Source organism: Bos javanicus, chromosome 5 (genome assembly GCF_032452875.1).
Source record: "Bos javanicus breed banteng chromosome 5, ARS-OSU_banteng_1.0, whole genome shotgun sequence".
Lineage (NCBI taxonomy): Eukaryota > Metazoa > Chordata > Mammalia > Artiodactyla > Bovidae > Bos > Bos javanicus.
In genome coordinates, this window is record NC_083872.1 from 12,910,012 (window position 1) to 12,937,309 (window position 27,298).

The following is a 27,298-nucleotide window of genomic DNA, read 5'->3' on the forward strand; positions in this document are numbered from 1 at the left end:
TCTTCTGACCCAAGGATCAAACCCATGTCTCTTGCATCACTTGTATTGGCAGGAAGATTCTTTACCACTGAGCCCCCTGGAATTTTACATTTGCTTTCTAATTTAGCTGTCACGGTGACCCTGTGGGGTCATTGTTTGTACCCATTTTACAAGAGACTGAGTGAATCTCCCTGAATTGATTAGCATGCAGTGAAGCTGGATTTCAAAGGCAATGCTAATTCTAAATGCAGTGATCGTTTTCAGTATAGATCCTTGTCTTTGTGTTCCTTCAAGTAAAAGGCAGCCTGATTATTTAAGGCATTATATGAATAGTACTGAGTGTGTGTGTGTGTAGATGGTTTAGAAGCTTCCTTGAGAAAAAGTACTGGATACTCTTTTTCTTTTTCATCTTCCTATCCCAGAAGAGTAACAGGCATTGAGATACTGATACTCTGAGCTTGCTCATCTACATCACATTGGCCTGCAAGGGCATAGCATGTCCACCATCGGTTTGTCCAATAGGAAAAGGAGTACGTCAAGGCTGTATATTGTCACCCTGCTTATTTAATTTATATGCAGAGTACATCATGAGAAACGCTGGGCTGGAGGAAGTACAAGCTGGAATCAAGATTGCCGGGAGACATATCAATAACCTGAGATATGCAGATGGCACCACCCTTATAGCAGAAAGTAAAGAAGAACTAAAGAGCCTCTTCATGAAAGTGAAAGAGGAGAGTGAAAAAGTTGGCTTAAAGCTCAACATTCAGAACACTAAGATCATGGCATCCAGTCCCATCACTTCATGGCAGATAGGTGGGGAAACAGTGGAACAGTGTCAGACTTTATTTTTCTTGGCTCCAAAACCAGTGCAGATGGTGATTGCAGCCATGAAATTAAAAGATGCTTACTCCTTGGAAGGAAAGTTATGACCAACCTAGACAGCGTATTAAAAAGCAGAGACATTTCTTTGCCAACAAAGGTCCATCTAGTCAAGGCTATGGTTTTTCCAGTGGTCATGTATGGATGTGAGAATTGGACTATAAAGAAAGGTGAGCACTGAAGAATTGATGCTTTTCAACTGTGGTGTTGGAGAAGACTCTTGAAAGTCCCTTGGATTACAAGGAGATCCAACCAGTCCATCCTAAAGGAGATCAGTCCTGGGTGTTCATTGGAAGGACTGATGTTGAAGCTGAAACTCCAATACTTTGGCCACCTGATATGAAGAGCTGACTCATTGGAAAGGACACTGATGCTGGCAAAGATTGAGGGCAGGAGAGGAGAAGAGGACGACAGAGGATGAGATGGTTGGATGACATCATCGACCCGATGGACTTGAATCTGGGTGAACTCCGGGATTTGGTGATGAACAGCTTCGTGGGGTCGCAAAGAGTCATACATGACTGAGCAACTGAACTGAACAGATTTAAAAGAGGGGCCTTGTATATACATCCTTTGAGGTTGGGCTGGGTTAGATTTGCTTCTGAGGCTCCTTATGATTTTCTCTACCTGTTCTGTAATGCATGGTGCATCCCCAAAGCATGCAAAATTGAATTTTCTGGAGTCAGTTCACATTGAAGCATTTGGTTTGACTCTGAATTCATATTGCTGCGTCATTGCTAATCAACCTTATTAACTTATGTGTATAGACAATGCATTCCTAATGACTTTACAAGGGAAAAGATAAGTCTGTGCTAAAGAGTTTGCTTTATAGTTCAGATTAAAAACCTTTTTCTATAAGTTTCATTGGAAATATGATACAGCTTAGAATGACCAGCAGTGTTGTGATGCCCAGTGCCTGTGTGTCTTTTGGAGGTCCTCCTTGCACAGGATGTGTCAGGCCTTATTGAATGTGGATTGTAAAGAGTGTCTTTTAGAATCTGAGATTCCCTCTATTTATATAAAATAGAGCTCTAGGTTCCCTGATTCAGTACTCGTAACCTTTGAGGTCAGATGCAATTCTGATTTTTACAAATTATTTTGGAGATAACAGTGTGCATAAACTCTGTATCATGTAACACCGCCAACATGGCAGCACTCCAGACTAAGAAACTTTTAGTATTTCTGAAGGGAAATATCTGAATATTTACAATAAATGGAATAAAGACTGTAAATAGCCGCATGTTAGGTTGGGCTTTTTTGTATTTTTTTAACAGTTTAATTGAGATATCATTTGCATATCATAAAATCAGTTTATTTTTCATGTTGCTTTTGAATGTGTTCACCAAGTTTTTGCAACTATTATCATACTCTTAGTTCCATATTTTGAAATTAAGAGTGAGGGAGTTTGGATCTAAAGTTATTGGTTTTCATAGAGGTAGTGTTGTTTTAACTTTTATTTTCTTTTTGATTTTCCAAGTTTAACAAGATCTGTAGAAAAAAAAGTTGTGACCTCAATCCATGTGGTTGGTTAAGTCTTACAGAGATTCCTGCATGTTTTCACTGGTGTCTCTAATATGCTTGCCTGTCTTATTTACTGTTTAACAAATTGGTTGTGGTGTTTGGGTAATCAGGGTATCTTCTTTGGGCCTATGTTTGGGTCAAAATGCTTGGATCCTTATTTTGTTTTTTTGAAAATGGTGATAAATTGTAGGTCCCTACACAAATGTAATTTTCTGCAGTAAGAATCTGACATCAGTATTTGGTAGCTTTCTTGGCTGGGTGTTTAGTACATGCAGCTCTTGGTTCTTGAATGAGTAACAATTGCTTATAGTGGAAATAGGAATCTGAGTACTTTGTGGTCTTTTTCATATATTTGCCTCTCATTGTGTATTACAGATTACAGATGTCTTACACATGCAGAAGTAATTGTGTTGTGTTTAAGTACATATTGCTGACTTATTTTTAGCTGTGTCCAGGGATTTTTTTCAAAGTGTAAAGGTGCTTTTAAAATCTAAGATAGACTCAATTTCCATTCCTTAACTTTTTAAAAAAAAGGAAACATATTTTTAGACAAACTAAACATATTTAAAGTTGGAAAAGAATTTGGAGTCTTTCTTTACCCCTTTAAAGAAATGGCCATCTTTAAAATATGTCCCAGCTTACTCCTTAGAGGTAGATTTACTTTTGAGCAGTTTTAAAAGAGCAATAACATAGTTAACTATGGGAGAAAGATTCTATAAAAATTTAATATGCCATTAAGACATTTGCTGATTTACATCAGATTTATATAAAGGTTGTTTGAAGCTACACCTTTGCATGCAGCTGGTGGCCTTTTTCTAGGTTAATTACAGTCGAGCCTCTGAAAAATGTTAGACATTTGAGAGAAGTTGTGATTTCAGAGATAAAGGGAGCACGCTGTGAAAAGTACGGCCGTGTGGCATAATGACATCAATCCCGCAGCTCTAATCAGGAGGCCTGGGCTCTCACAGTTTCGGCCACTACCTGCTCGTGTAATTGTGGACAAGCAATTGAACCTCTCCAGGGTTTACTTTCCAAATATGGATGTTTCTGGGATGCTCCAAAAACCAAATTACTTCATGTTATTTTTAACCATAATTAAAAATTAATTTCATTGCAAATCTTTTAAAAAGTAAGATCATAAACTTTCTTTGTCTTTGAAATAATCTGATTGGAAAGATGGAATCACTATGCCAATATGAAGTACTTCATTCATTCCCAGAAGAGTAGATCCTCAAGTACTTAGAATAATATTTTTTGAGGACTGAGTATTTATTGCAAACTGAAGTGGGCTCTATGTTTTCTTTCACCTTTCAGAGAAATCTGTTTTAAATTATCTTCATATCTCCCTTTGATCATGATGGTTTGAAGTTATCTTTTTCATTATCTTCTAAACCCAAATACTTGATTTTCTTCAATGGATTCTCCCAGAAGTCCATTATATTTTCTATTTCTTAATTCCCTATTCTATCCTACATAATTGTTTCCTTATGTCATTTTACATGAACTGTGCTGTCATTTTAGGCATGTAATTAGAAATTGACTTTGATCCTTTTTCCATGCAAGAAAAATAGCATGTTTTCTTGAAATACCAAATTGAACTCGCCATTCTCTGTAGGGGAATTGAAAAAGGAAAAAAAAAGCCTAAACAAAATAATGTTGTCAAGTGTCAAACAGTGGTTTGGACTGAGAACTCTCCATATTGAATCCTCTGTCTCAGAGCCTCTGTAAAGGCTCATATTGACCCTTTACAAACAGTATAACGGGTCAGATAGTAAACGTTTCCTGTCACGTGGATTCCATGACAACAGTTTAACTCTGTGGGATTACTGAAAACAACTGGATGTTCTGCGTTCTAGTAAAACTTTATCTGAAAAACGTGTGCACTAGATTTGGCCAGTTTGCTGACTTTATAGCTTGCTGACTTTATTTAGTACCTTAGTTGATATACACACCCCTGTGAATTAAGTCATACATGCTCTCCATAGAGGCTAAGTTTGGGATAATATCTTTACACTAGTATCATTCATTCAGTTTCCTATATGCATTTTACGAACGACCTTCACATTCATTTTTATCTGAATCTTTAATACTTTTGTCAAGAGGATATAAATCTTCTTCTGTTACAGTGGTGGAAATCTAGAGTGGTGGAATTTGCCTAAGGTGACCCTGAGAACACAAGTCCTTTCCTCTCATTTTCTGCTCTGTATTTTATCTGAGTACCAGTGAGCTCACCGTGCAGGTATCCCCAATACTGCTCTGTATTAGTCAACTCTCCTTTACCCTAAAATTTGAAAGTAAATTCAAGTCCAAATTTAGCACTTCTACTATTCTCTGGATACCAGATTCATTCAAAATAATCATGCAAAGTAAACTTTGGTAACAATTCCCCGCAAAGGAAGCCCAAGTAAGCAGAAAGCAGTTTCCAAGAATAACCAGCTCTAGAAGTTCATCACAGCTGTAAAAATATATCTTCAGTACAAATTTAACTTGTAGTAGAAGGATACTTGAATTTTTCTTCATCTTCCTTGATTTTTTTTTTTTTTTTTGCAAATTATTAAGAAAGAGATGCTGAGGATATTTATTTATTCCTCTTTATACAAAGGCCAAGCATTTTTATTATGAAGGGGAGCTGTCACTGAAATAAAGAAAAAAAAAAAGAAACAGCTGAGAAGTAAATGCCAGTTGGGGGGTGGTGGAAAGTTTGACAATATTACTGTGTTATAACTTTCATCCTGTCTTTTTGAAAATTGGCCATTTCCTTCTGTTTGAATGAGGCATGCTGTGCTAAGTTGCTTCAGTCGTATCCAACTCTTTGCAGGCCCATGGATTGTAGCCCACCAGGCTCCTCTGTCCATGGGATTCTCCAGACAATTCTCCAGACTACTGGAGTGCTGTTTCCTTCTCCAGGGGATCTTCCTGACCCAGGGATTGAACCTGCATCTCTTACATCTCATGCATTGACAGGGGTGTTCTTCACCTCGAGTGCCACTGGGAAAGTCTTGTTTGAATGAAGAGCACTTGGCAATCAAACATCACTAGAAGTACTGATTGAGTTTTCCAGGATAACTAAATCTGTAAGGATCCACATGAATTTGGCATCTCTTTCCCTTTCTTTCAAACTCATCAAGCCACAATCTTCAGTCTTGAATGTTGTATAAATATTACATTTTAGTTAGTAAGTATTGTTTAAGGATGTTTTTAAAGTGCAGTTTTACATTTGGCTGTTTTTAAAGTTATTTCAGATTTTTTCGCAATGATTTGTAATATTTTCTTCCTTATCTTAATGAGGCAACTGGTTGCATGAAGGAATGAATAAATAAAGCTGGCTGTTTTAAACGGAGAAGGCAATGGCACCCCACTCCAGTACTCTTGCCTGGAAAATCCCATGGAGGAGGAGCCTGGTAGGCTGCAGTCCATGGGGTCGCTACGAGTCAGATACGACTGAGCGACTTCACTTTCACTTTTCACTTTCATGCATTGGAGAAGGAAATGGCAACCCACTCCAGTGTTCTTGCCTGGAGAATCCCAGGGACCGGGGAGCCTAGTGGGCTGCCGTCTATGGGGTCACACAGAGTCGGACACGACTGAAGTGACTTAGCACTTAGCATTAGCTGTTTTAAATGGTGGCCTGATCTGGGAATTCTGATTTTACCTCTGTGTCTCAGGACACCTCAGACTGAGGGTATTTTGAAGATTCAGTGAGTTCATATGTAGAAATTCTGAATGCCTAGTACATGCTAAATGCTCCATTAATGTGCACTGGTTTTATTTTTTATCCATTTTAAGATGGTTACTCTTCTCTGAAAATTGGCCAATTTTAAAATATGTGCCATACAAATAGTTGTTCCTCTTATTTTATATATTTTTTAGAAGTCAGAGTTCATTAGAGAATTTCAGTAACTTTGAATATTCTGATACTGTTATCTAAGATTGCAAAGATTAGTCCATTTTTATATTTATTAATCATTAAAATTTCACTTTGTACAACACTAAACTAGGAAATGACTGCCTTTTTTTTTTAAATAGGAATGTTTAGAAATGAGATTAAAAACAACTTTCTCCCTAGGACGATAGTATCCAGTTATTGGGAGGTATGCAGTTACATAGACGTTTCTCACATCTCATAATAGCATCCTTTGGAAGGAACTAACGTAGCTGTTTCATGAGTGCCCATCCTTCATATCTGTAATGTCTTACATTTGTCCAGTGTTATAACTTTTTTTACAAACTTTTCTAACACCTCGGATCACCTCCTGAAGACCTTGGGAAGGGAAGTGGGCTTCTTAAGGCTCTTCATTTAGAGCTGATGATGCCCAGAGGTTTCCTGTCATCCGATTACTGTCATCTTGTTCAAGTGAACTTACACGTCTAATGGTTAAAAGTCTTTCTGCCTCCTTTTCTCTCTGTCTCTCCCTCTCCTTTTTTCTTTTCTTTAAGATACTATATTCTTCTCCTGTTCTTCATTGATTACAAAGAGCCCTAAAGATTAGGAACTGACCTAGCTTCATGTTTCAAGTATATTTAAAAAATATATTTGAACTTTTTTCCTCAGTAAGCAAGATAAGATTTGTTAGCTCACATGTATACCTGTGGCGGATTCATTTTGATATTTGGCAAAACTAATACAATTATGTAAAGTTTAAAAATAAAATTTAAAAAAAATAATAAAAAAATAAATGCTATATCATTGTTCTAACTCCTAAGTCAATACAGCACCCACCAGGAAAAGTAAATGATTTGTTAAAGGTTTGGACAGTGACATAAACTATGTAAGTTAAAGAAATGAGGGGCTGCATCATCACCTAGCCACATGGACTTCAAAAAATGTTAGGGTAAAGGCGGCTGCTGCTGCTGCTGCTAAGTCACTTCAGTTGTGTCCGACTCTGTGCAACCCCAAAGACGGCAGCCCACCAGGCTCCCCCGTCCCTGGGATTCTCCAGGCAAGAACACTGGAGTGGGTTACCATTTGGAGATCAGCCCTGGGATTTCTTTGGAAGGAATGATGCTAAAGCTGAAACTCCAGTACTTTGGCCACCTCATGCGAAGAGTTGACTCATTGGAAAAGACTGATGCTGGGAGGGATTGGGGCAAGAGGAGAAGGGGATGACAGAGGGTGAGATGGCTGGATGGCATCACTGACTTGATGGACGTGAGTCTGAGTGAACTCCAGGAGTTGGTGATGGACAGGGAGGCCTGGCATGCTGCGATTCATGGGGTCGCAAAGAGTCGGACACGACTGAGTGACTGATCTGATCTGATCTGATCTCCAATGCATGAAAGTGAAAAGTGAAAGTGAAGTCGCTCAGTCATGCCCGACTCTTAGTGACCCTGTGGACTATAGCCCACCAGGCTCCTCTGTCCATGGGCTTTTCCAGGCAAGAGTACTGGAGTGGGGTGCCATTAGGGTAAAGGACCCCCCTCTCTATATTGTCTTTTATAGGTATGTAGGCTAGAGAGATCTGATTGGAAAGTTTGATCATTGTATCAAGATTCTGCTGTATCTAAAACCACCCTCATATTTGCCCTCCAACTCCCTTCTAGACTGCTGTCTTGGTTCCTTATTCTTTTGTTCATTTTCATTCATTTGCTCAATCATTCCTGTGCCTACTCATCTATCTAATGTCGAGTGCCTGCCTTATGTCGGGTGTAGGTCCAGTTACTATGGATATGTTTACTTTAGTGAAGTTAAACAGACAAACCTCTACCCTCTAGAAGCTTATATTTCCGTGGGAGCAGTGAGACTTATTTCTGATAATCATTAAGATTATATGTGTTTAGTGTCACTGTGGCCCTTAGCACCTTCAGACTTGACATTTACAATCTTTCATATATGGTACAAATTTATAAAACTGGAGAGCTTTGGGAAGGCAGGGATTAATGTAACCTGGAGAAGTTGGGAATGTCTTGTGGAATTTAAGCTGGAGGTGAAAAAGAACATTTGGGATAGTGGTACCATTAGGTAGATGGATGCAAAGTTGCTTCATATATAATGAGGCTGGATAATTTTGAAGTTTATGTAGTAAAGGTGGTCCAGATTTTGGATAGCTTTGAATACTAGGTCAAAAACATTGGAGTCTATTCCTGAATTATTGTAGATTCTTGTTGAAGAGTGAAGCAGAGGGATCGCATTCCATGCCACAAACACAAAGACAGATGAGACTTCTGATCCCGAACTTGGTCAGATAGCCCTGTGTTCTTGGTGAGCACATTTAAGCTCAATGGACATCCATTTCCTCACTGCAGAAGTAATAAACATGAGGAGATAAATCTCTGGGGTTCTGGGATTTTACAGATAGATATCTCTGATCTCTAGGCCTCTTATAGCATTTGCCCATCTGTGGCTTTTTGAGCTTCTCTTGTGGAATTGAATGGTCTTTCATGTTGGATATCACTTAGAGGTTGGAGAGGGTGAGAGCAGGTTAAAGAACCTGGTGGTGAAGACTGGAGGCAGTGGTTGCAAAATGGGAACTGTGTGGTTTGGTGGGGGCCGGGGCTAGGATATGGCACCCTGGACTTTTAAAGGACATAACTTGGAGTCTTAGTCCTTCTATCCATTAGCTCTGGGCAACCTATCTCATCTGAGTTTCACCAACCCTTTCGTAAAATACAAATTCACAAAGTTTACAAACAAGGCTTTAGAAAGAATTCCTTGAGATAATATATGTAAAAACATTCTGTATAATGTTTACTAAACCTTCATAATTAGTGTTACTCCTCCTAATAAATGATCACTCCCGCACTCCAGTGAAATATAATGACAGCCTAGAATGTTGTTTTCTAGGCACTGCTCTCTTTACTAGATGCTGGGACCTCATCTGGGAGGGATAAAATGACTTAACAGGTGTTTGAATTCATTAGGCAATTACACACAATTCTCTTTCCTCATAATATCTGGTCTCTCACAGAAAAATAGAATGGAGCTTAATTTGTAGTCATGTTAGCATATCATTTGGATGACCTGAATTTGTTTAGATTATTGAAGGAACAAGGTACGTGGGTAGATTTGAGATATGGCCTAGAGTAGAACAGAAGTGATTTTTTGAGAAATTTGATCCTCACTGTAAAAGTGCTGGGATATTTAGGAGTTCTTACGGAACCTATTCAAGAATGGAATTTCCTGGTACTCCTTAAAAGGGAATATTTGAGTCACAGAGGCTAAATAAAGACTCAAGTGTATCCTGTAATTTTTATTATTTTCTAGCTATCAAAATTTATAGCACAGTGTTATGATTTTTCATCTTTGGGTTTTGTTAATGTTTGACTTGCCTATGGCAATGCTTGCATGAGTTTTCTACACTTCTAAGCATTGCTGGAGTCTATTGCTGTGTTGAAGGTGCCTAACACATTACATTATGAGGGAACAGGGACTAGTGCATTTAAACAAGGGCATGTTAAATATGGAATAACAAGCCAGAGCATTCCAGTCAGATATGTTAACCAATCACTTCCTGTCCCTTCCCCTTTGCTACATCTAGACTTACTGAGTGCCAGTCACACACCTGGAAAAAACTTCTTGCTTGACTCCCAGTAGGGTTCTCGGGGCCAGGAGCCAATCAAAATGATTGACAGTTTAGCCCAGGAGCATCCACTAAACCACAACTATGAAAGCAGACAGAATTCCCATAAGACAAATGCTTTTCTGGATGTAATCCAGTGATAATAATCTATTAAAACAAGTTGTCTTATCTTATGAGTTAACTTGAAAAGAGAAGTGGATGCAGGGTGAATTGCAAAATGTTTGCACATGTAACTTCAGTTTATTTAATTTTAAATAATTAGGGCATGGCATTGATTAGTGCTAATTGGAGTTGTGTTGGGCTGAAAGAATTATCCAAAATATGTTTTGAAGACTCATGAGAGATTTTTTCAGTAATTCTTACTTAAATCTAGGAGTTATTAACATTGATATTACTAAAATCAAAGATCTACATCTTAAAAAATACTAGATTTTAACCCAGTTTGAAATGGTTAGCAATATCATTCTTCAATGATAGCTACAAAAGCTGGACATGCTAAAAAGGGAAGATTAATGGGGAGAATTTTAATGGTCCTCAAAATAGGTATTTAATAAATGCAGAATTTTTTTTCAAACTAACTTAAAGTCAGATCAAATTTTGGGTTGTATTAAAGTCTTGTTTCCTGGAGAAGGAAATGGCAACCCACTCCAGTATTCTTGCCTGGAGAATCCCATGGACGGAGGAGCCTGGTGGGCTACAGTCCACGGATCGCAAAGAGTCGGACACGACTGAGCGACTTCACTTTCACTTAAAGTCTTATTCACGTAGAAGACAAATACTGCAGTGGTTACATAGGTTTCACAGTTGTCAAATTCCTTTCTGTCTCCAAATCTCGTGAAGTTGGCTATGAACTTTCTGAAGCACCTCATTTCACATATATAGTCTTTAAAAATCAGTGTATGATTAAAATTTAATTTCAAATCTCACATTAAAAGAGGGAAAAAAAGAAATTAGATGAATAGCATTTACACAAAGATTTCATCTGTTTAGATTGGTAGCTGCTACCAAAAGGCTCCCAAAATTGCATTTTGCCAAGTTGCTTCTGGCAAGAAGACATACTTGAAGAGGCCATCAGAACAGAACTTGAACTAAAAAAACTTGCTTGTATTTTCATCTGTTCCCAAACATCTGGCTCATGGCCACTTGGCATCTATATCAATCATTTCTGTGTCTGCATAATATGAAACATGCAACTAGTTTATTATTCATAAAGTAAGTATAATACAAGGGAGCCCTTTTGATGATTAATTTCAGCTAATAAAAGCATGCATTTAAAAATGCTTATTTGATGGTACAAATATTGGTGCTCTTAGAAAAGCCATCCTCTTTATTTATAATAAGTATTGCCATCTAGGTTTACTATTTCCATAAGAAATTCTTTTTTAGAGTAATAACATGCATAGATATGAGAGATGACTCTTCAGTTCAGTCGCTCAGTTGTGTCTGACTCTTTGCAACCCCATGAAGCGCAGCACGCCAGGCCTCCCTGTCTATCACCAACTCCCGGAGTCCGTCTAAACCCATGTCCATTGAATTGGTGATGCCATCCAACCATCTCATCCTCTGTTGTCCCCTTCTCCTCCTGCCCTCAATCTTTCCCAGCATCAGGATCCTTTTCAATGAGTCAGCTCTTTGCATCAGGTGGCCAAAGTATTGGAGTTTCAGCTTCAGCATCAGTCCTTCCACTGAACACCGAGGACTGATCTCCTTTAGGATGGACTGGTTGGATCTCCTTGCAGTCCAAGGGACTTTCAAGAGTCTTCTCCAACACCACAGTTCAAAAGCATCGATTGTTCAGCATTCAGCTTTCTTTATAGTTCAACTCTCACATCCATACATGACCACTGGAAAAACCATAGCCTTGACTAGATGGACCTTTGTTGGCAAAGTAATGTCTCTGCTTTTTAATATGCTGTCTAGGTTGGTCATAACTTTCCTTCCAAGGAGTAAGTGTCTTTTAATTTCGTGGCTGCAGTCACCATCTGCAGTGATTTTGAGAACTCAAGGTGTAGTTTTTGTTTTTGCTCACATCACTCATTCTTGGACTCAATTTTTGGTTTAAGGTATTTTGAACAACTAGCCTTAGGTTACTGCTGACATCACTACTTTGCTGCTCCTCACATCTCTTTCTGTGGTCAATGGAAGAAATCAAATTGTCCACCCAAAAAAGATCTGAAGGTAGAGGTGTTTTGTTCTATAATGGAGTCTAGTAACCATAACTTTGCTTCCTACTCTCATCACTTGAAAATCTGGCATGGGTGTTTGCTTATTCCGTTTGTCTTTAGACAGAGGTAAGGGAAGGAGAGATGATGACGCTCGTTCTTGCTTAGTAAGCCCAGAGTGTTCTACTCAAGTGTTCTTATTGAAGAGTCCAGTTCTCTTTATCTGTTCTGAATGACTAATAATTATTATGTCTATGTTTGTGCCAGAGTGTTGTCTGGGAATTTCTGAATGGTTGTAATATTGAGAAAATTTGAAAAATTGATGGATGTTTTCCCAGGTGAAAATTTTCTTTCAAAGACTCTAATTACTCTGTTTCCCAATCAAAAAATGAATATTATATCAGTGAGCATTTTGAGAATATAGACAAAGTCCACCTGAGGATTGTATAGATAAAGGGCTACATTTTTAACCTTGAGAATAAGTAAATGAGCACTTGTTCATTTACACATTGAATTTACTCTTCGTATCTAGCAGAAGATAAGTATAATTACAGAATGGGAACACATTTCCATGCCAAGACATTAAGCATTAAAATTATGCTTATGAATGAAAACCTACCTATAAAGGTACGTGTGTGTTTTGTTTATATACATATAAAATCTTTATTTTCTTATTGGTGTCTTTTGTATCTTTGTAGGAAAACTCCCACATGCATTAAAGAGCTGTCTATTCTCTTTGAGAGAAGACTGCTGTATCTTGGCCTCGCCACTGAGTGAAGTCTCATTATAATTTGTCTCTTTATGTTTCCAAAATGCTGGCTCACATGCTTACCTCATTAATGAGACTGGAACGCATCTCATAATGGCTGGTTTGTGGCACTAAAGCCACACAGAGTTAAAAGAATGTTGCCCTTTAATCCATTGGCACAGGAAATGCATTTGCAGTACAGTTGTCCACTTGAGAGATTGATAGAAAAAGAGTTCCTTTTCCCAATTCTGTTGATTTTGAGCACTTTTATTTTCTTTTTGATTTCTCCCCCCTGTTGTGTGTCATCTTAAAATATAGGGAAAGCACTTTAGTAAGAACCCAGAGTGTTTCGATAGAAGACACCAAAGAGAGGTGTCTTCTTTGGTTTAAAGCATTTTTTGTTTCTTAGGTCACGAGGCTATTTTCTTCACATATTTTCTTCATAAAGGCTGGATTGTTTCATGGCTAACCTGATTTGACCATAGCGCACTGCCTGGTGGGAAGCGTTAAACCTCTTATTTTAAGCTAAACAAGATTACTCTGAAGGCTGGCATTAAGGGGGTAGCTTTTAGTGTAATGGTTTAGGGGCTGTGGCACACCCGTGCACTTTCAGTAATTGAACTCTTCGGGTACTTCAGTCTCTAATAGTTAGCTCTGGAAGTAGCTCGCCGTGGGCGCACAAGGAATTGCTAACTGCTTAATTTCCCCATGTTAGCTTAATGAGGAAGAATGGGTCACCATGCCAACCAAAACACCCTAGCCATGGGTTTAGAAGCGTCCTTCCCAGGGTATTTGCTTCTCTTTTGGAGGTTTCTAGTAAAACAAAAGCTGTGGAATGCCAGACAAAACACAAAACAGGATTTGAGATCAGTATATCATCTCTCATACAGTCCATATAATCAGCTGTGAATATTTAACCTGAATTCAGTGGTCATTTACTTTATTCTTTTATACTGTCCTTTTAATTTTGAAGACATGTAAAATGTTGACAGACATTTATGTTGATGTTAATTTTTCAGTTAATATTTCTTGGCTCCTAGATATTGACCCATCAGAGGCCATCTATTTAATTTCATTTGGTTTCTAGCAACTCTTACTCTAGTAACAACCATTCTTTAGAATAGTCTTTATTTTTTAGGACAGTTTTATGTTTACGGAAAAATTGAGTACAACAGAGTTCTCATATAGTCAAATATAGTTTTGCCTGTTATTGACAGCTTATGCTAGTGTAGTATATGTGTTACAATTAATTAACCAATGCTGATACATGCTATAAAGTTCATAGTTTATTCAGATTTCCTTCGTTTTTTCTTTATGCCCTTTTTTTTCTGTTTCAGGATGCCATTTAGGATAGCTCATTACATTTATTTGTCATGTCTTCCTTCATCAGCTCCTCTTGGTTTTGACAGTTTTGCAAAACTTTACTTTTGATAAACGACAATTTGAGGATTCCTAGTCAGGTAGTTGGTAAAATAATTGGCTTGATGTTGTTCACATGATTAGACTGGATTTTTTGGTTTTGAAAGGAAGCATGCGGATAAAGTGACATTTTGATCACAGAATATCAGAAATGAAGGGTACATTCTATCAACGTGATTTATTACTGTTCAGGTTGACCTTGATCATTTGGCTGAGATAGTATATGGCACCCCACTCCAGTCCTCTTGCCTGAAAAATCCCATGGATGGAGGAGCCTGGTAGGCTGCAGTCCATGGGGTTGCTAAGAGTCAGACACGACTGAGCGACTTCACTTTCACTTTTCACTTTCATGTATTGGAGAAGGAAATGGCAACCCACTCCAGTGTTCTTGCCTGGAGAATCCCAGGGACGGGGGAGGCTGGTGGGCTGCCGTCTATGGGGTCGCACAGAGTGGGACATGACTGAAGTGACTTAAAAGTGTTTTTCAAGTTTCTCTTGTACAGTTATATTCCCTCGTTCCCATTTTCTCATATCATTTTATTATATCATTTGTCAGTATAGACTCATGGATATTTTATACTTTCGATTATAACCTAATACTACTTTTCTTCTTTTATTGCTCAAATTGTCTGGCTTTGGCCAGGGGAGCTCTTTAAGCATGCTCCTGTGTGCCTTTGACCCTTTGCTGCATCCTGGTGTGTGTGTGTGTGTGTGTGTTTGTTGAGCACTTTCTTAGTTTCTAGCACTAGAAGATTCTCCAGGCTCACCTTCTTCTATATTTCCTGGCCCAGGCCTAAAATCAGTACATTTCTCCAAATAACTTTGGTTCTGCTTATTGGAAAATGGTATTTGAAATCAAGATGTGAACACTAGCTAACACCTTTTAAGGAATAACTAAAACAAAATTTTAAGTAAAATTAAGGAGTTTTCAACTATACTTAAATGAAAGAACAATAGATGGTCATCTTAGATTTTTTTCTCTTTACATCACATTTAAAAATAATTTTTAATCTCCATTTTCTCCAATGTTAGCTGGTATCACATGAAGACATATCACATGAAAAGAAAATTTCAAATAAGCTAATAGTTGTGATTGAAATTTAAAAAATCCTGTTGGTTTTGGTTGCTTTTTATTACCAAATTAATCCAAATATATTTGGTTTTAAACTTTGGATAAATATCATGTGTTATTCAGTGTATCACATACATGAATATGCTTTGAAACTCTTTGGATTTTTATATGGCCATACTCTTCCCTTCATGAAAATCTTGTTTGATAAGTTATAATCTTGTCTAAAAAGTCTGTACATTTTCATCAGTGAATTTTAATCTTTATCTGATTTTATGAAGCTTCTCAATATTTGCCTGGATATAAGGAATACTTTAATACATGGCCAAGCTTAACAGAAAGTATTATGGTATATTATAGAGTCAGCTTGAATAAATGAAAAAATTCCTTATAATATAAAGTGTTAAGTATTTTGCTAACATATGTTTTTTTTTTTTTTAATGTACTAACATTTTTTTAATGCTCTCAGTTTTTAAATTCTTTCCTCACAAAGACTGGATGAACCTACCCATTGAACCTCTTTATAATTTTGAAATATCAAATATTAAAATTGTTTTATCTTGTAAGTTGGTATAGAAAAAGGTTTCTGATGTTGTATATAGGGTAATTATTAATAAGGAAAACAATTCTTTGTTTGAAGGGAAACAGAACTACCCTGACAACTTGATTATGGCAAAACTGATTAATCTCAGAATATGTTCTAGAAAAAAAATTCCAATTATACTTTTAGCCAAACATTCCTTCTTGTCATGTATTCAGAAAAATCTGTTTTTATATTAATGTTTTGGGGTGAATCTCCAGTGAGAACTATTTCAGAAAGGAGAACAGTGAGAAGAAATCCTGTATTGTTGATATAACAAAAGCTTATGACTTCAGTGATGAATGGTGGATTCAAAATAGAGGATGCTCAACTTTTGTTATGTCTGTATAGTCTTTTCTCTCAGTTATTCTTATAACTTTCAGATACTGATTTTTATCTACTTTATTATTACCATGCTACTATCATTGCCAAGGGCTTAATTTGGAATTAAATGAGCCTTGTGCTTAAGTAATTTATTTTCATTAGTTTGCCAAAAAGTGAGTCTCATGATGGTTTTAATACTCTAAGGCGGAATGTTTACATTTTTCTTTCATTGAGTCTGAAACAATTCTTTTCAGTTTCCTTTTTGTCTCACAAAATGTGAGAGCAGAAGGCAGTATTGGAACTGCCATCATGAATGGTAGTTTTCCTTGAACAACATAGAGGGGAGCTGTTGTAATTGATTTTTGCTTTTCTCTTATATTATTTCATTAGTCAAAGACTCCCATAGAGGGGGAAAAAATCACTGTATGGCTTCTATAAAGACATCACCATTCATTTATGTGGCAGGGTCTTCTCATCAGCTTTGCCTTCATATTTCAGGTGATGTGTGGAAAAGACTTTGATATTTTATGATAAATTTCTCATTATTTGGTTAAGCTCTAGCTACATCCTTTTATTCCATTAGTATCCAAAGATGAGAGAGAAAATTGTCAGCTATGAATTTTATATTCCTACCTGATTTCCATTCTGTGATTTCCTATTTGACAGTTCCAGAAAAATCTCTAAAATTTTGTGATTAGAAACACATAATTCTTTACAATGAAATGGAGATTAGATCTGGTTTCTGTTTTTATGTTAAAGGAGAATTTAAAAAAAAGAACATATTTGAATTTGTAGAGAAATTAGGCTTTCATGAAGCAGATTTATATCATTCTGTAAGTAAATAGTGAATTAAACCATGAAGGAACCCTGTCCATTCAATAATTGACATAAAATATGTTTGCTGATAATTTTCTTAGGCATCTAGTCATTTTCCCATTCTTAATTCTACTTTTGGAATGAAATTGTAGTCAGAACAGTGTTCCTCCAGAACATATGTCATTGCTTTTTTGTGTACTCTTCATGGAGAGAGATTGAGACAGGCAAAAAATGTTATGATATAAAGGTGACAAGGCCAACTTTCTGTATATGATGATAACCAAGCTGTTTTTAAATAGCCTTGGAGTTGTGCAATATTGTTTAATTTATAGCCCTTCAAAAGGGATTAGGAATGAGGATTTAGCATAACAAGATTCAAAATGTGTGAGATGATAGGTTTAAATAGACTTTTGGTTTGAGGGTCAGAGTTAGTTTAAGAATAATTTATTTGAATACCTACAAATGTCAGAGTGTATATTAACTTCTGGGAATTCAAAGATGTGTCAGTTATTTTACCCCAGATATAAAAGAGTAGCATAACATTATCATAATTTTGTATGCCAGTTAGGGTGTATTGTGAAATTATGAGATTTTCTAGGAAAATTAGGGTAAAGATTACAAAATAATTATAGATAGATTAAATAGGGACATGGAAAAGATCTTTTAATTAAGGAAATTAAAATAGCTACCATAATTATTAAATATAGAAAATTATAGTACTAACACATCACATACGTAAGTGCCTGTAACCAGAATTTAGATTTGTTAACATTATTTGTATATTTCAAAGCAGAAAAATTCTCTTTTAAACTCAAGAAATATAAGTTTAGGCATAACAGATCTTTGGACCTTTTGTTTTCTGTAATAAATTTTGAGGGGCTATGAATAAATAGCAACTACTCAGAAATTTGAAGCTACCTTTTTTTCTTACCCATCAGTCCATCTCCCTGCCATATCCTGTCCCAGATATTTCATCATCTTATGTTTGGTTTAATTGTTTCTAGACTTGGAAAAAATAAACCAACAAAAAACCTTTATAAACATATGTATGCATTTGTGAAAAAACAGTATTATTTCCTGAATGGCTAATATGATTTTATAATATGCATATTTTACACAATGGTTTTTCACTAGCTATGTTAGTATAAAATGATTTGTTTGCCTTATTGCTATACAGTATTTTTCATGTTGATATATATTTATATAAATATATGTAGCTGTATACTATATATAGAGATTATATAAATGCTTTTTCTTTTAATTACATTATATATTAGATCATATGATCATTACCATAATTTATTTTCATATTGATATAATGAAGTTTTTAGTTCTTTCCTTATTTTTGCTTTTATTAACAATGCTTCATTAGATGACATTGTATTCAGATCTAAGAGGTTTTATTAAAGAGTATGTAACTAAATTCAGATGACCAAATGATAGGGGATACAAATTATTAATTTCCCTAAACACGTCCAAATTTCCCACCCAGTTTGCACAATTTATGTTTTTTTTCCCCAGTGTGTGGTAGTTCTCACTTCAGCACAATTTCAGGGACTTTAATATCCAGGTCTTTTTTTCTTTTTTTTTTTTTTGCTTAAGTTTATTTGAAGTATGTTCTTTCCACTTCAGCTTTCACTAATTATTGAGATTGAGCATCTTTTCACATATTTACTGTTCTCTTTTCTCTGAATTTCATGTCTGTAGTTTCACACCTGTATTTACTATTGGATTATTTGCTTTTTTGTGGTACATGTTTAGAAGACTCTTTTTTTTTTTTTTTTCTAAGAACAAACCCTTTGTCTTCTGTATGCTGCAACAAGACTTGAATATTTCAACCCTGAATTCTACTTATTCCAAAGATCTCAATTTCTTTGTAGCCTGACCTTCATGGCACTCATTTGTTACACTAGGAATTCAGTTTGTCCCAGAGCCTGAAAGGAAGCATTATTTACATTTCATTATGGTTCCTTCATTTAGCGTGTGAGGAAAATATGCCTTAGACTTTGTGAAATGAAAGCTAGAGTCCAACAGTATTTTCAGTGGTAATAGTAAGTATTAGACTTGAGCAAATATTCGGTGATTCTCAACCTTCCCTATGTTATAATCTCCTGTGGAGATTTATACTAGAGCATCAGTATTTTAAAAGCTCACAGTTGATATTGATCATCCTTCAGGTTTGAAAACTATCATTGAAGTCACTGTGATCCTTCTCCTTCCAAAGTATTTTTCTAGACAAAGTAGAATATGTGAAGCTCCAAGAATACATGGGCTCTCATTTCTTCTTACAGGTGTATATCCAGCACTAACAGAAGAGTGTCTGCCACGTAAAGAAGCCTTTGTCTTGAATGAACTGATTAGACTTTTTTTGTTAAATTGCAATCATTTTACAGTGCTCTCAATCATTGGTTATATCCAGATCATGTTTAAATTTCCCAGAATTTAGAATCTCATCTTCTGTATGTGGTGGTTTACCAGTTTTGACTTTCAAGTCTAAGGTGGCAGCTCATCAGAATTCTCATGCCTTATCTTGGGAACACCTGTGTTGAATCATTTTGCTGCTCCACTTGGAGAACAAAACAGTGCAGAGGTGCTGAGGCTAATCACATGGTCACTTGGCTCCTAGTTGTAGCTCAGTCAAAACTGTTAATTTAACTGAATCCATAAATCAGAGTTTAGCGACCAAAATCAAGAAATACAAGCTTTCCATCTCCACAGGATTAGTGAATATGAGGTTAGAAGAGAGACTTGGTTTTTATCAGAGTCCCATTCTTATAGATAATAATTTAAACAAAATTCTATGAGAAGGCATTAAAGAGACTTGAAAGTCACCATTTCAATCTTTGGCTACCACTTTTTAAAGTATGAACCTACCTCAAGGCTTTAGAAATTCTTCTACTTTTAAAATTTTAGCCTTAATTCTCTTTAACGTATTAGCTCAGTTTTCCTTCCATAGTGTCATTTATTTAGCCCACGTAGATTTTGCCATTATGGGAGAATGAACATATGGAATGTCTCACTTCAGAACCTTTGGGTCTCTTGATCCTGGTTATTATGTCAGTTGTTTAGATTAGAGACTGTACACGAAAATGTTTTAAAATGTAAAATATGTTAATGCACATTTTATTTTTCAGGCTTTTTCATTTCTCTCATTTTCTCAGCACTTAGCCTTACGGGTTCCCAGGTAGTTCAGAGGTAAAGAATCTGCTTGCCAATGTAGGAGACACAGGAGATGCGAGTTTGATTCCTGGATGGGGAAGGTCCCATGGAGAAGAAAATGGCAACCCTCTCCAGTATTCTTGCAGGGATAATCCCATGGACAGAGAAGCTTGGCGGGCTACAGTACATGGGGTCGCAAAGAGTTGGATGAGACTGAGCATGCATGCAGCCTTCTTATATAATATTTATCATTGAATTGTCTTCATTACTCACATCTTTATTTTGTAGTTGAGTGTATTGATATTTTCTTCCATCATAATTAAGATTAGAATCATTTAATCATATCTTAGTTTGTAATGTTTATAATACTTTATTAAAATTTAGCATAATGATACTTTTTTAAAAAATTAATAAGATAGTTTTGCCTTATGGCATTTCTATAAGAATCAAAATTATATAATCATTAAAGCTAACTTATGATTATATAATCATAATTATGTAATCATTAAGACTAATTTATGCTGAAGTTGAAGCTCCATTACTTTGGTCATGTGATACGAAGGTCTGACTCATTTGAAAAGACCCTGATGCTGGGAAATATTAAAGACAGGAGGAGAAGGGGACGATGAAGGATGAGATGGTTAGAGGCATCGCTGACTCAATGGACACAAGTTTGAGCAAGCTCCGGGAGTTGGTGATGGACAGGGAAGCATGGCGTGCTGCGGTCCATGGGCTCGAAAAGAGTAGGACATGACTGAGGACTGAACTGAACTGAAGACCAATTTATTCTGGAGTTTCATAACCAGCAAAGAAACCTGGTTACTTACATTTCTCTCCCCATGTAATTCTCTTACTCCCTTACTTTTCTTGCCTGACTGTAGCTGTTTTTGCAATGCCTTCCTCCTCCCCTTCATCTTCTCTGCTTACCCCCACCAGAAGATACTGTAGTAGAATGGCCCTAGTTATACTCAGAGGACTTGGTTAATACTGAGTTACAAAACGGACTTTTGGTACAAATTCAAAGTTTAATTGTTTTCCCAGATCTGTCTTCTTTATGATAAATTGGTACCTTGCCTCATTTGTCTTTGCCAAATAATATGTTTGTCCTTTGTGTAATCTAAGAATATTCAATTACGTGATTGATCTAACAAATTATTACAACTTTTATGGTTTCATGAGTTTTCTCCCTTAAAATAAGAAATTTTAGAACTTTTACTGGATGGAATTTTAGAGGAGCAAAGGAATGGTTTGTAGAAGTTATCCTTAGATAAAAGTGTGTCTTCAAACATTGGTTTTTGCTAGGACAGACCTGAAATGGAAAGACTGGTGGCTAATGAACACATTTCTCCTCCATCATTAAAAATTCTATTTAGCATTACATGAATTAATTTTGAGCAGGAATCTGCCACAAATGTTTTAAAACTTGTTAAACAGTTAATTTTAGGCAGTTAATTCTGTGAATTTAGCATTAATGTGTGTGTATGTTAGTCACTCAGTCATGTCTGACTCTTTGCAACACCGTAGACTGGAGAAGGCAATGGCACCCAACTCCAGTACTCTTGCCTGGAAAATCCCATGGATGGAGGAGACTGGTAGGCTGCAGTCCATGGGGTCGCTAAGAGTTGGACACGACTGAGCGACTTCACTTTCACTTTTCACTTTCATGCATCGGAGGAGGAAATGGCAACCCACTCCAGTGTTCTTGCCTGGAGAATCCCAGGGACGGTGGGGCCTGGTGGGCTGCCGTCTATGGGGTCGCACAGAGTCAGACGCGACTGAAGCGACTTAGCAGCAGCAGCAGCAGACTGTAGTCCACCAGACTCCTCTACCCATGGGATTTCCCAGACAAGAATAATGGAGTGGGTTGCCATTCTTTTCTCCATGGGATCTTCCCCACCCAGGGATTGAACCTGAGTCTTCTGCATTGTAGACAGATTCTTTACTGACTGAGCCACCAGGGAATGATCTGACATTAATGAAAAATTTCTATTTTGGGGAGTTTGAGTTTGAGGTACCTAACGTATTTCTGACTGTGCCCAGTAGGCAGTTGGGTAAATGACTATGAAGATGAAGAAAAGTTAGGATGATGTCATTAGTATTTAATAACAATTGGTAATATCATGATCCTTGCTGACATAGGTTCAGAGTAGAGATGGAGCAGATGTCCCAGATGGGTTCTGTGGCTTCTAGCAAGTAGAGCTGGGGTGAATGAGAGACAGTCAGAGGAGGAGAGTTCAGTGATGGTTGCATCATATGATAAGACACTATTTTCATAGAACTTGTACATGCTCAAAATACATTGCTTTGTGGACTAGGATTTTTTCTTTTTTGGGGAGGAATGTAATTGACATTTAACATTGAATTAGTTTTAAGTATACTACATGATGATCTGATATGTGTATATATTGCAAAATGAATACCACAGTAAATTTAGCTAACATCCATCACCACAAACACACAAATTTCTGTTTTTTTCTTGTAATAACAACATTTAAGATGTATTCTCTTAGCAACTTTCAAATATTCAATACAGTGTTTTTAACTACCATCCCAATGCTATATATTACATCTCCAGAACTTATTTATCTTGTAGCTGGACTTTTTTTTTTTTTTTTTAACTTTTGACTATCTTTACCCCTTCACCCATTTTGGCTGTCCTCCCAACCCCTGCATCTGGCATTCCCAATCTGTTTTTATCTACAAGTTCAGGGTTTTTTTTGTTTTGTTTTTTTAATATTCCACCTACTAGTGAGGTCATACCGTGTCTGTTCTTCTCTGTCTGACTAATTTCACTTAGCATAATGCCTGCAGGGTCTCTTGTTGCTGTTGACCGAACTTATAGTTTAATGGTTGAGTAATACTCCGTTGTACATATATAGCACATTTGCTTTATCCATTCACTCGTTGATGGACACTTAAGTTGTTTCTCTGTCTTGGCTGTTGTAAATAATGTTGCAGTAAATAGTGATTATGGGTGTGTAGGCATCTTTTCTAGGTAGAGATTTCATTTTCTTTGGACAGATGTCCAGAAGTGGAATTACTGCATCGTATGGTAGTTCTATTTTTAATGTTTTGAGAGGCCTCTGCACTGTTTCCTGTAGTGGCTACGCCACTTGGGATTCCCATCAGAAGTGCAGAAGTGTTCCTTTTTCTTCACTTTCTCACCAGTACTTGCTATTTCTTGTCTTGTTGATAAGTCATTCTTACAGTTGTGAAGTGATACCTCATTGTGATTTTGATTTGCATTTCCCTGAGGATAAGTGACATTGAGCACCTTCTCCTATACCTTTTGGTCATCTGTATATCTTCCCTGGAAAGATGTCTATTCAGATCTTCTGTCCATTTTTAAAAGACTGTTGTTTTTTTCTCTTAAGTTATGTGAGTTCTTTATATATTTTGTATATTAACGCCTTACCATATACATGACTTGCGAATATTATCTCAAATTTTTAGTGGTTTGACTTTTTATTTTGTTTGATGGTTTCCTTTGCTGTACAGAAGCTTTTTAATTTGATGTGGTCCCACTTGTTTATTTTTGCTTTTGTTACCTTTTATAGGTTTTTTAAGCAAAATATTTGGCATATCTTTGTATGGTTCCAGGCACCTTTCTGAATGTCTTTGAGGAAGACAGTTTTATATAGTGCCAGAGTGTGTGTGCTCATTCTGTTTGATCTCAGTGAGAGATCACATTAGCAGTGAATCATTAAAGTTGGGAAATGGTGTCGGCTCTTCTCCCTTTCCACTGCCTCTTCGGAACTTAAATTGAGGTCACTAAATTCTTATTTTGGTTGAAAGAGTTTGCCAGAAATTTCTTATTAACAGTGATGCCCTTTGGCCTCCCTCCCTCAGTTCTGTCTTTTTATTAAAGCCATTTTACTTTTAAAAAGTTACCATTGACATGGAAATTTAGGATTCATGAGGAGTCTTATTAGATGTTTATTATCACTGATGTCACCGAGAGCCCAGTTTATAAATTCTGCGAAGAGATCAAGATAGTTAAACAGGGACTGGCATAGACATACCACAGTTCCCCTTGTTATATGAAGGTATTTGTTCCTGTGAAAAGTTTTGTAAGTTGAAATGCTGCTGCTGCTGCTGCTAAGTTGCTTCAGTCGTGTCCAACTCTGTGCTATATTACCTTAGGAAACATCTTGGTAGCAGATGTAGAAAATAAATGGAGATGAAGTGCAGATGGTCCCTGAAACAGTTTAAAGCCGTGGCAGCTTGATGCTGAGTGTAGTTCCTGGGGAAAACGCTTGGTGATTCCACTCTGTTTGGGGTATGCGCTGCCTCTCTAGATGGCTCCCTGCAAAAACAAATGCAGAACCTGTTTTCACTTTTCACCTTTTTTTTTTTAAAGTGAAAATCCTCTTTGCATTTGTGTTGTTGTTGCTAATGAGAATAGGTACTAATTTAGGTCTTTTGTAAAAGCAAAGTGGCATTAAGTGAACATTTGAAAATCAGGGTATACCTGTAGCTAAATTCTCTTTTTCCTTTGAGCCATGCAGAATCCTGTCAACTTCATGGTTTTTGGCATGCCTGCTCTTTGTTTTCCCCAGAATCTAAACTATAAAATGAAAGAAGACATTTATTAGATGTCTACTATATTCCATATACAGTGCTGAGTATATTGTGGTCTCATTTTGACCTAATACCAGTTTGGGGAGGGAAATATTTTCAACCCATTTTATAGAGGTCAAGAAATTGAGGCTCTGGTTACTGGTATTTAGCGAGAAACAAGAGGAAAAGATACTCATGAAAAATTGTATACAGAATTGGATTCCATAGTCAATTTTTTAAAGCTTACAGAAGCCATAAGCATGTTTAAAGGAGATAGAAACAAAGTCATGTATTTGAAACCTAATACTCTGTTTTTAGTTGTCCATTTAAAGATACTTTTCATTTTTAAATGATCTGTTCCTGTGCCGTATTGATGATGATCTTAATTTTTTCCCCCTCTCTTTTGGTTTCAGAGGAAGAACTTGTCTCTTTTTCTCAGCATTAGTTTGTTAACTTTCTGGGGAACTTCCCTTTTGGGTGCCCGTTTATACTGGATGGGAAACAAACCACCAAGCTTTTCCAACTCTGACAACCCAGCTGCTGATTCGGACAGCCTCCTGGCTCGCACGCTCACCTTCTTCTACTTGCCAACCAAGAACCTTTGGCTGTTGCTATGCCCAGATACCCTCAGTTTTGATTGGTCAATGGACGCCGTGCCTCTGCTCAAAACAATTTCTGATTGGAGAAACTTACACACTGTGGCCTTCTATACTGGACTCCTCCTCCTTGCCTACTTTGGTTTGAAGAGCCCAAGCATAGAAAGAGAATGCAACGGGAAATTTGTAACAAATGGCAAGCAGAATGCAAATGGACATAGCTGCCATTCAGAGGTGGAGTACGGGAACTCAGAGATTAAACCCAGCTTTGCATCCAAAGTAGAAAATGGCATTAGAAACAATGCATCGCAGAGAACACAGCTTCCTTCTACGGAGAACATAGTTGTTCTGTCTTTATCTTTATTAATAATACCCTTTGTTCCTGCCACGAACCTGTTTTTCTATGTCGGCTTTGTAATTGCAGAGCGAGTATTGTATATTCCTAGTATGGGCTTTTGCCTCCTCATTACAGTGGGTGCCAGAGCCCTTTATGTCAAAGTCCAAAAGAGGTTTCTCAAGAGCTTGATTTTTTATGCTACAGCTGCATTAATTGTTTTCTATGGACTCAAGACGGCAATCAGGAACGGAGACTGGCAGAATGAGGAAATGCTGTATAGGTCAGGGATAAAAGTAAACCCAGCTAAAGGTAATATTTTATTTTATGCTTTTACCTGGATGGTTTACTCTTTCTGCCTTTTTATATCTTTCCTTCTTGCTTTTTAACAGTGTTAAGAAAGAAGAGGTTCTTGTAATACTTACTTGAACATTTTCTTTTTTTTTTTTTTCTTTGAGAGATGATTAATGTGACCATTTTAGAGACTACCGTTGTCCCATATTTGGAATAGGGAAATGTTTTCCTAAGTTCCTGACTATACTTGTCCAGAGGAGTTAGAGCTCCTATTGTGTAAAAATATTGACTGTCGTCAGAATTTAGAAAAATGCTTGATTTCCACATTTTAAAATAATGATATGGACATCATCTCTTTTCATCATGTAATAAGTCAGGTTATCTCACTTAAATACAGTTTAGCCCTTCTGTTTTCCAAGCATCACCTGAGGAAATACCACAAGGCTTACACTGACATTTTTGAAAGATTGGAGATAAGGCTACCTCTGAATCTTGGCATCGTGTCTGTAGGTGTCAGTGTGTGCGTGTGTAAGTGTTGAGTCATCCTTAGTTTTGCAGAGGCTAAATTATCTGGATGTTGCCAAGCGGTTTGCACATTCTCATTTGGAAGTAAGTCCTTAAGTCACTTAAGGAAATACACTTTTTACTGTACAATGAGAAGGCTGAGCATATTTTTCATGATTGCTTTTGATTTAGAAAATTATTTAGCAAATCTCAAAATCTATTGCTAGAGTAGAAAGTAGCCTTTAAAGTGTAAGTGAATAGTCAAAAGCTGTTAATTCAGTGATTTCTCTGGTTTAGGCAAGGAAATGATGACAGAAGCTAGAGAGCAGTTGAATGAAAATAAGTGTACATTTTAAGTACAAAAATATATCATAGTAAATAGTGCCAGCGTCTTGTTCTTCATAAGCTATTTTTTTGTGTGTTTATCCTTTAAATTACGGCAGCTTGCATAATGTTTGAACTAGGCTTTTTCTACTTTTTCCAGCACATTTCTGTACCAGTATTCAAATACTGAATGTGTGAGACTGTTCCTAATGAATGGAATGGCCTGCTGATACATATCAGGATATTTATCCAAGTATCTAGATGTCCCACAAACAACTCTGGCATTCCTATCTGATTACCAATTTAGAGTTCTTGAACAACTACTCATTTCTTTAAGACAGGGGACTAATTGTCTTTAACTAATTTAAAATGGTTAATAGATTGCAGAGACTTTAATAGGAGCAGAAACATTAAAATTGAGCTGATACATAGCATAGAATTCTTCAGTTCTCATGGAAAACTCTTTACCTTGTGGCTTTTAACATAGTGAGCACTGAACAATTTATTGAATGT

General features: G+C 36.7%; 1 protein-coding gene across 2 annotated transcripts in view; it reads left to right on the forward strand.

Annotated features, from left to right (window-relative positions):
* Nucleotides 1–27,298, forward strand: part of TMTC2 (transmembrane O-mannosyltransferase targeting cadherins 2) — a 414,333-nt gene that overhangs the window by 183,892 nt on the left and 203,143 nt on the right. For both annotated transcript variants that reach the window (XM_061415655.1, XM_061415657.1), the window contains one exon: nucleotides 25,147–25,975. In XM_061415655.1, the coding sequence (XP_061271639.1) occupies nucleotides 25,147–25,975 (829 nt within the window). The remainder of the gene's footprint in view (nucleotides 1–25,146; nucleotides 25,976–27,298) is intronic.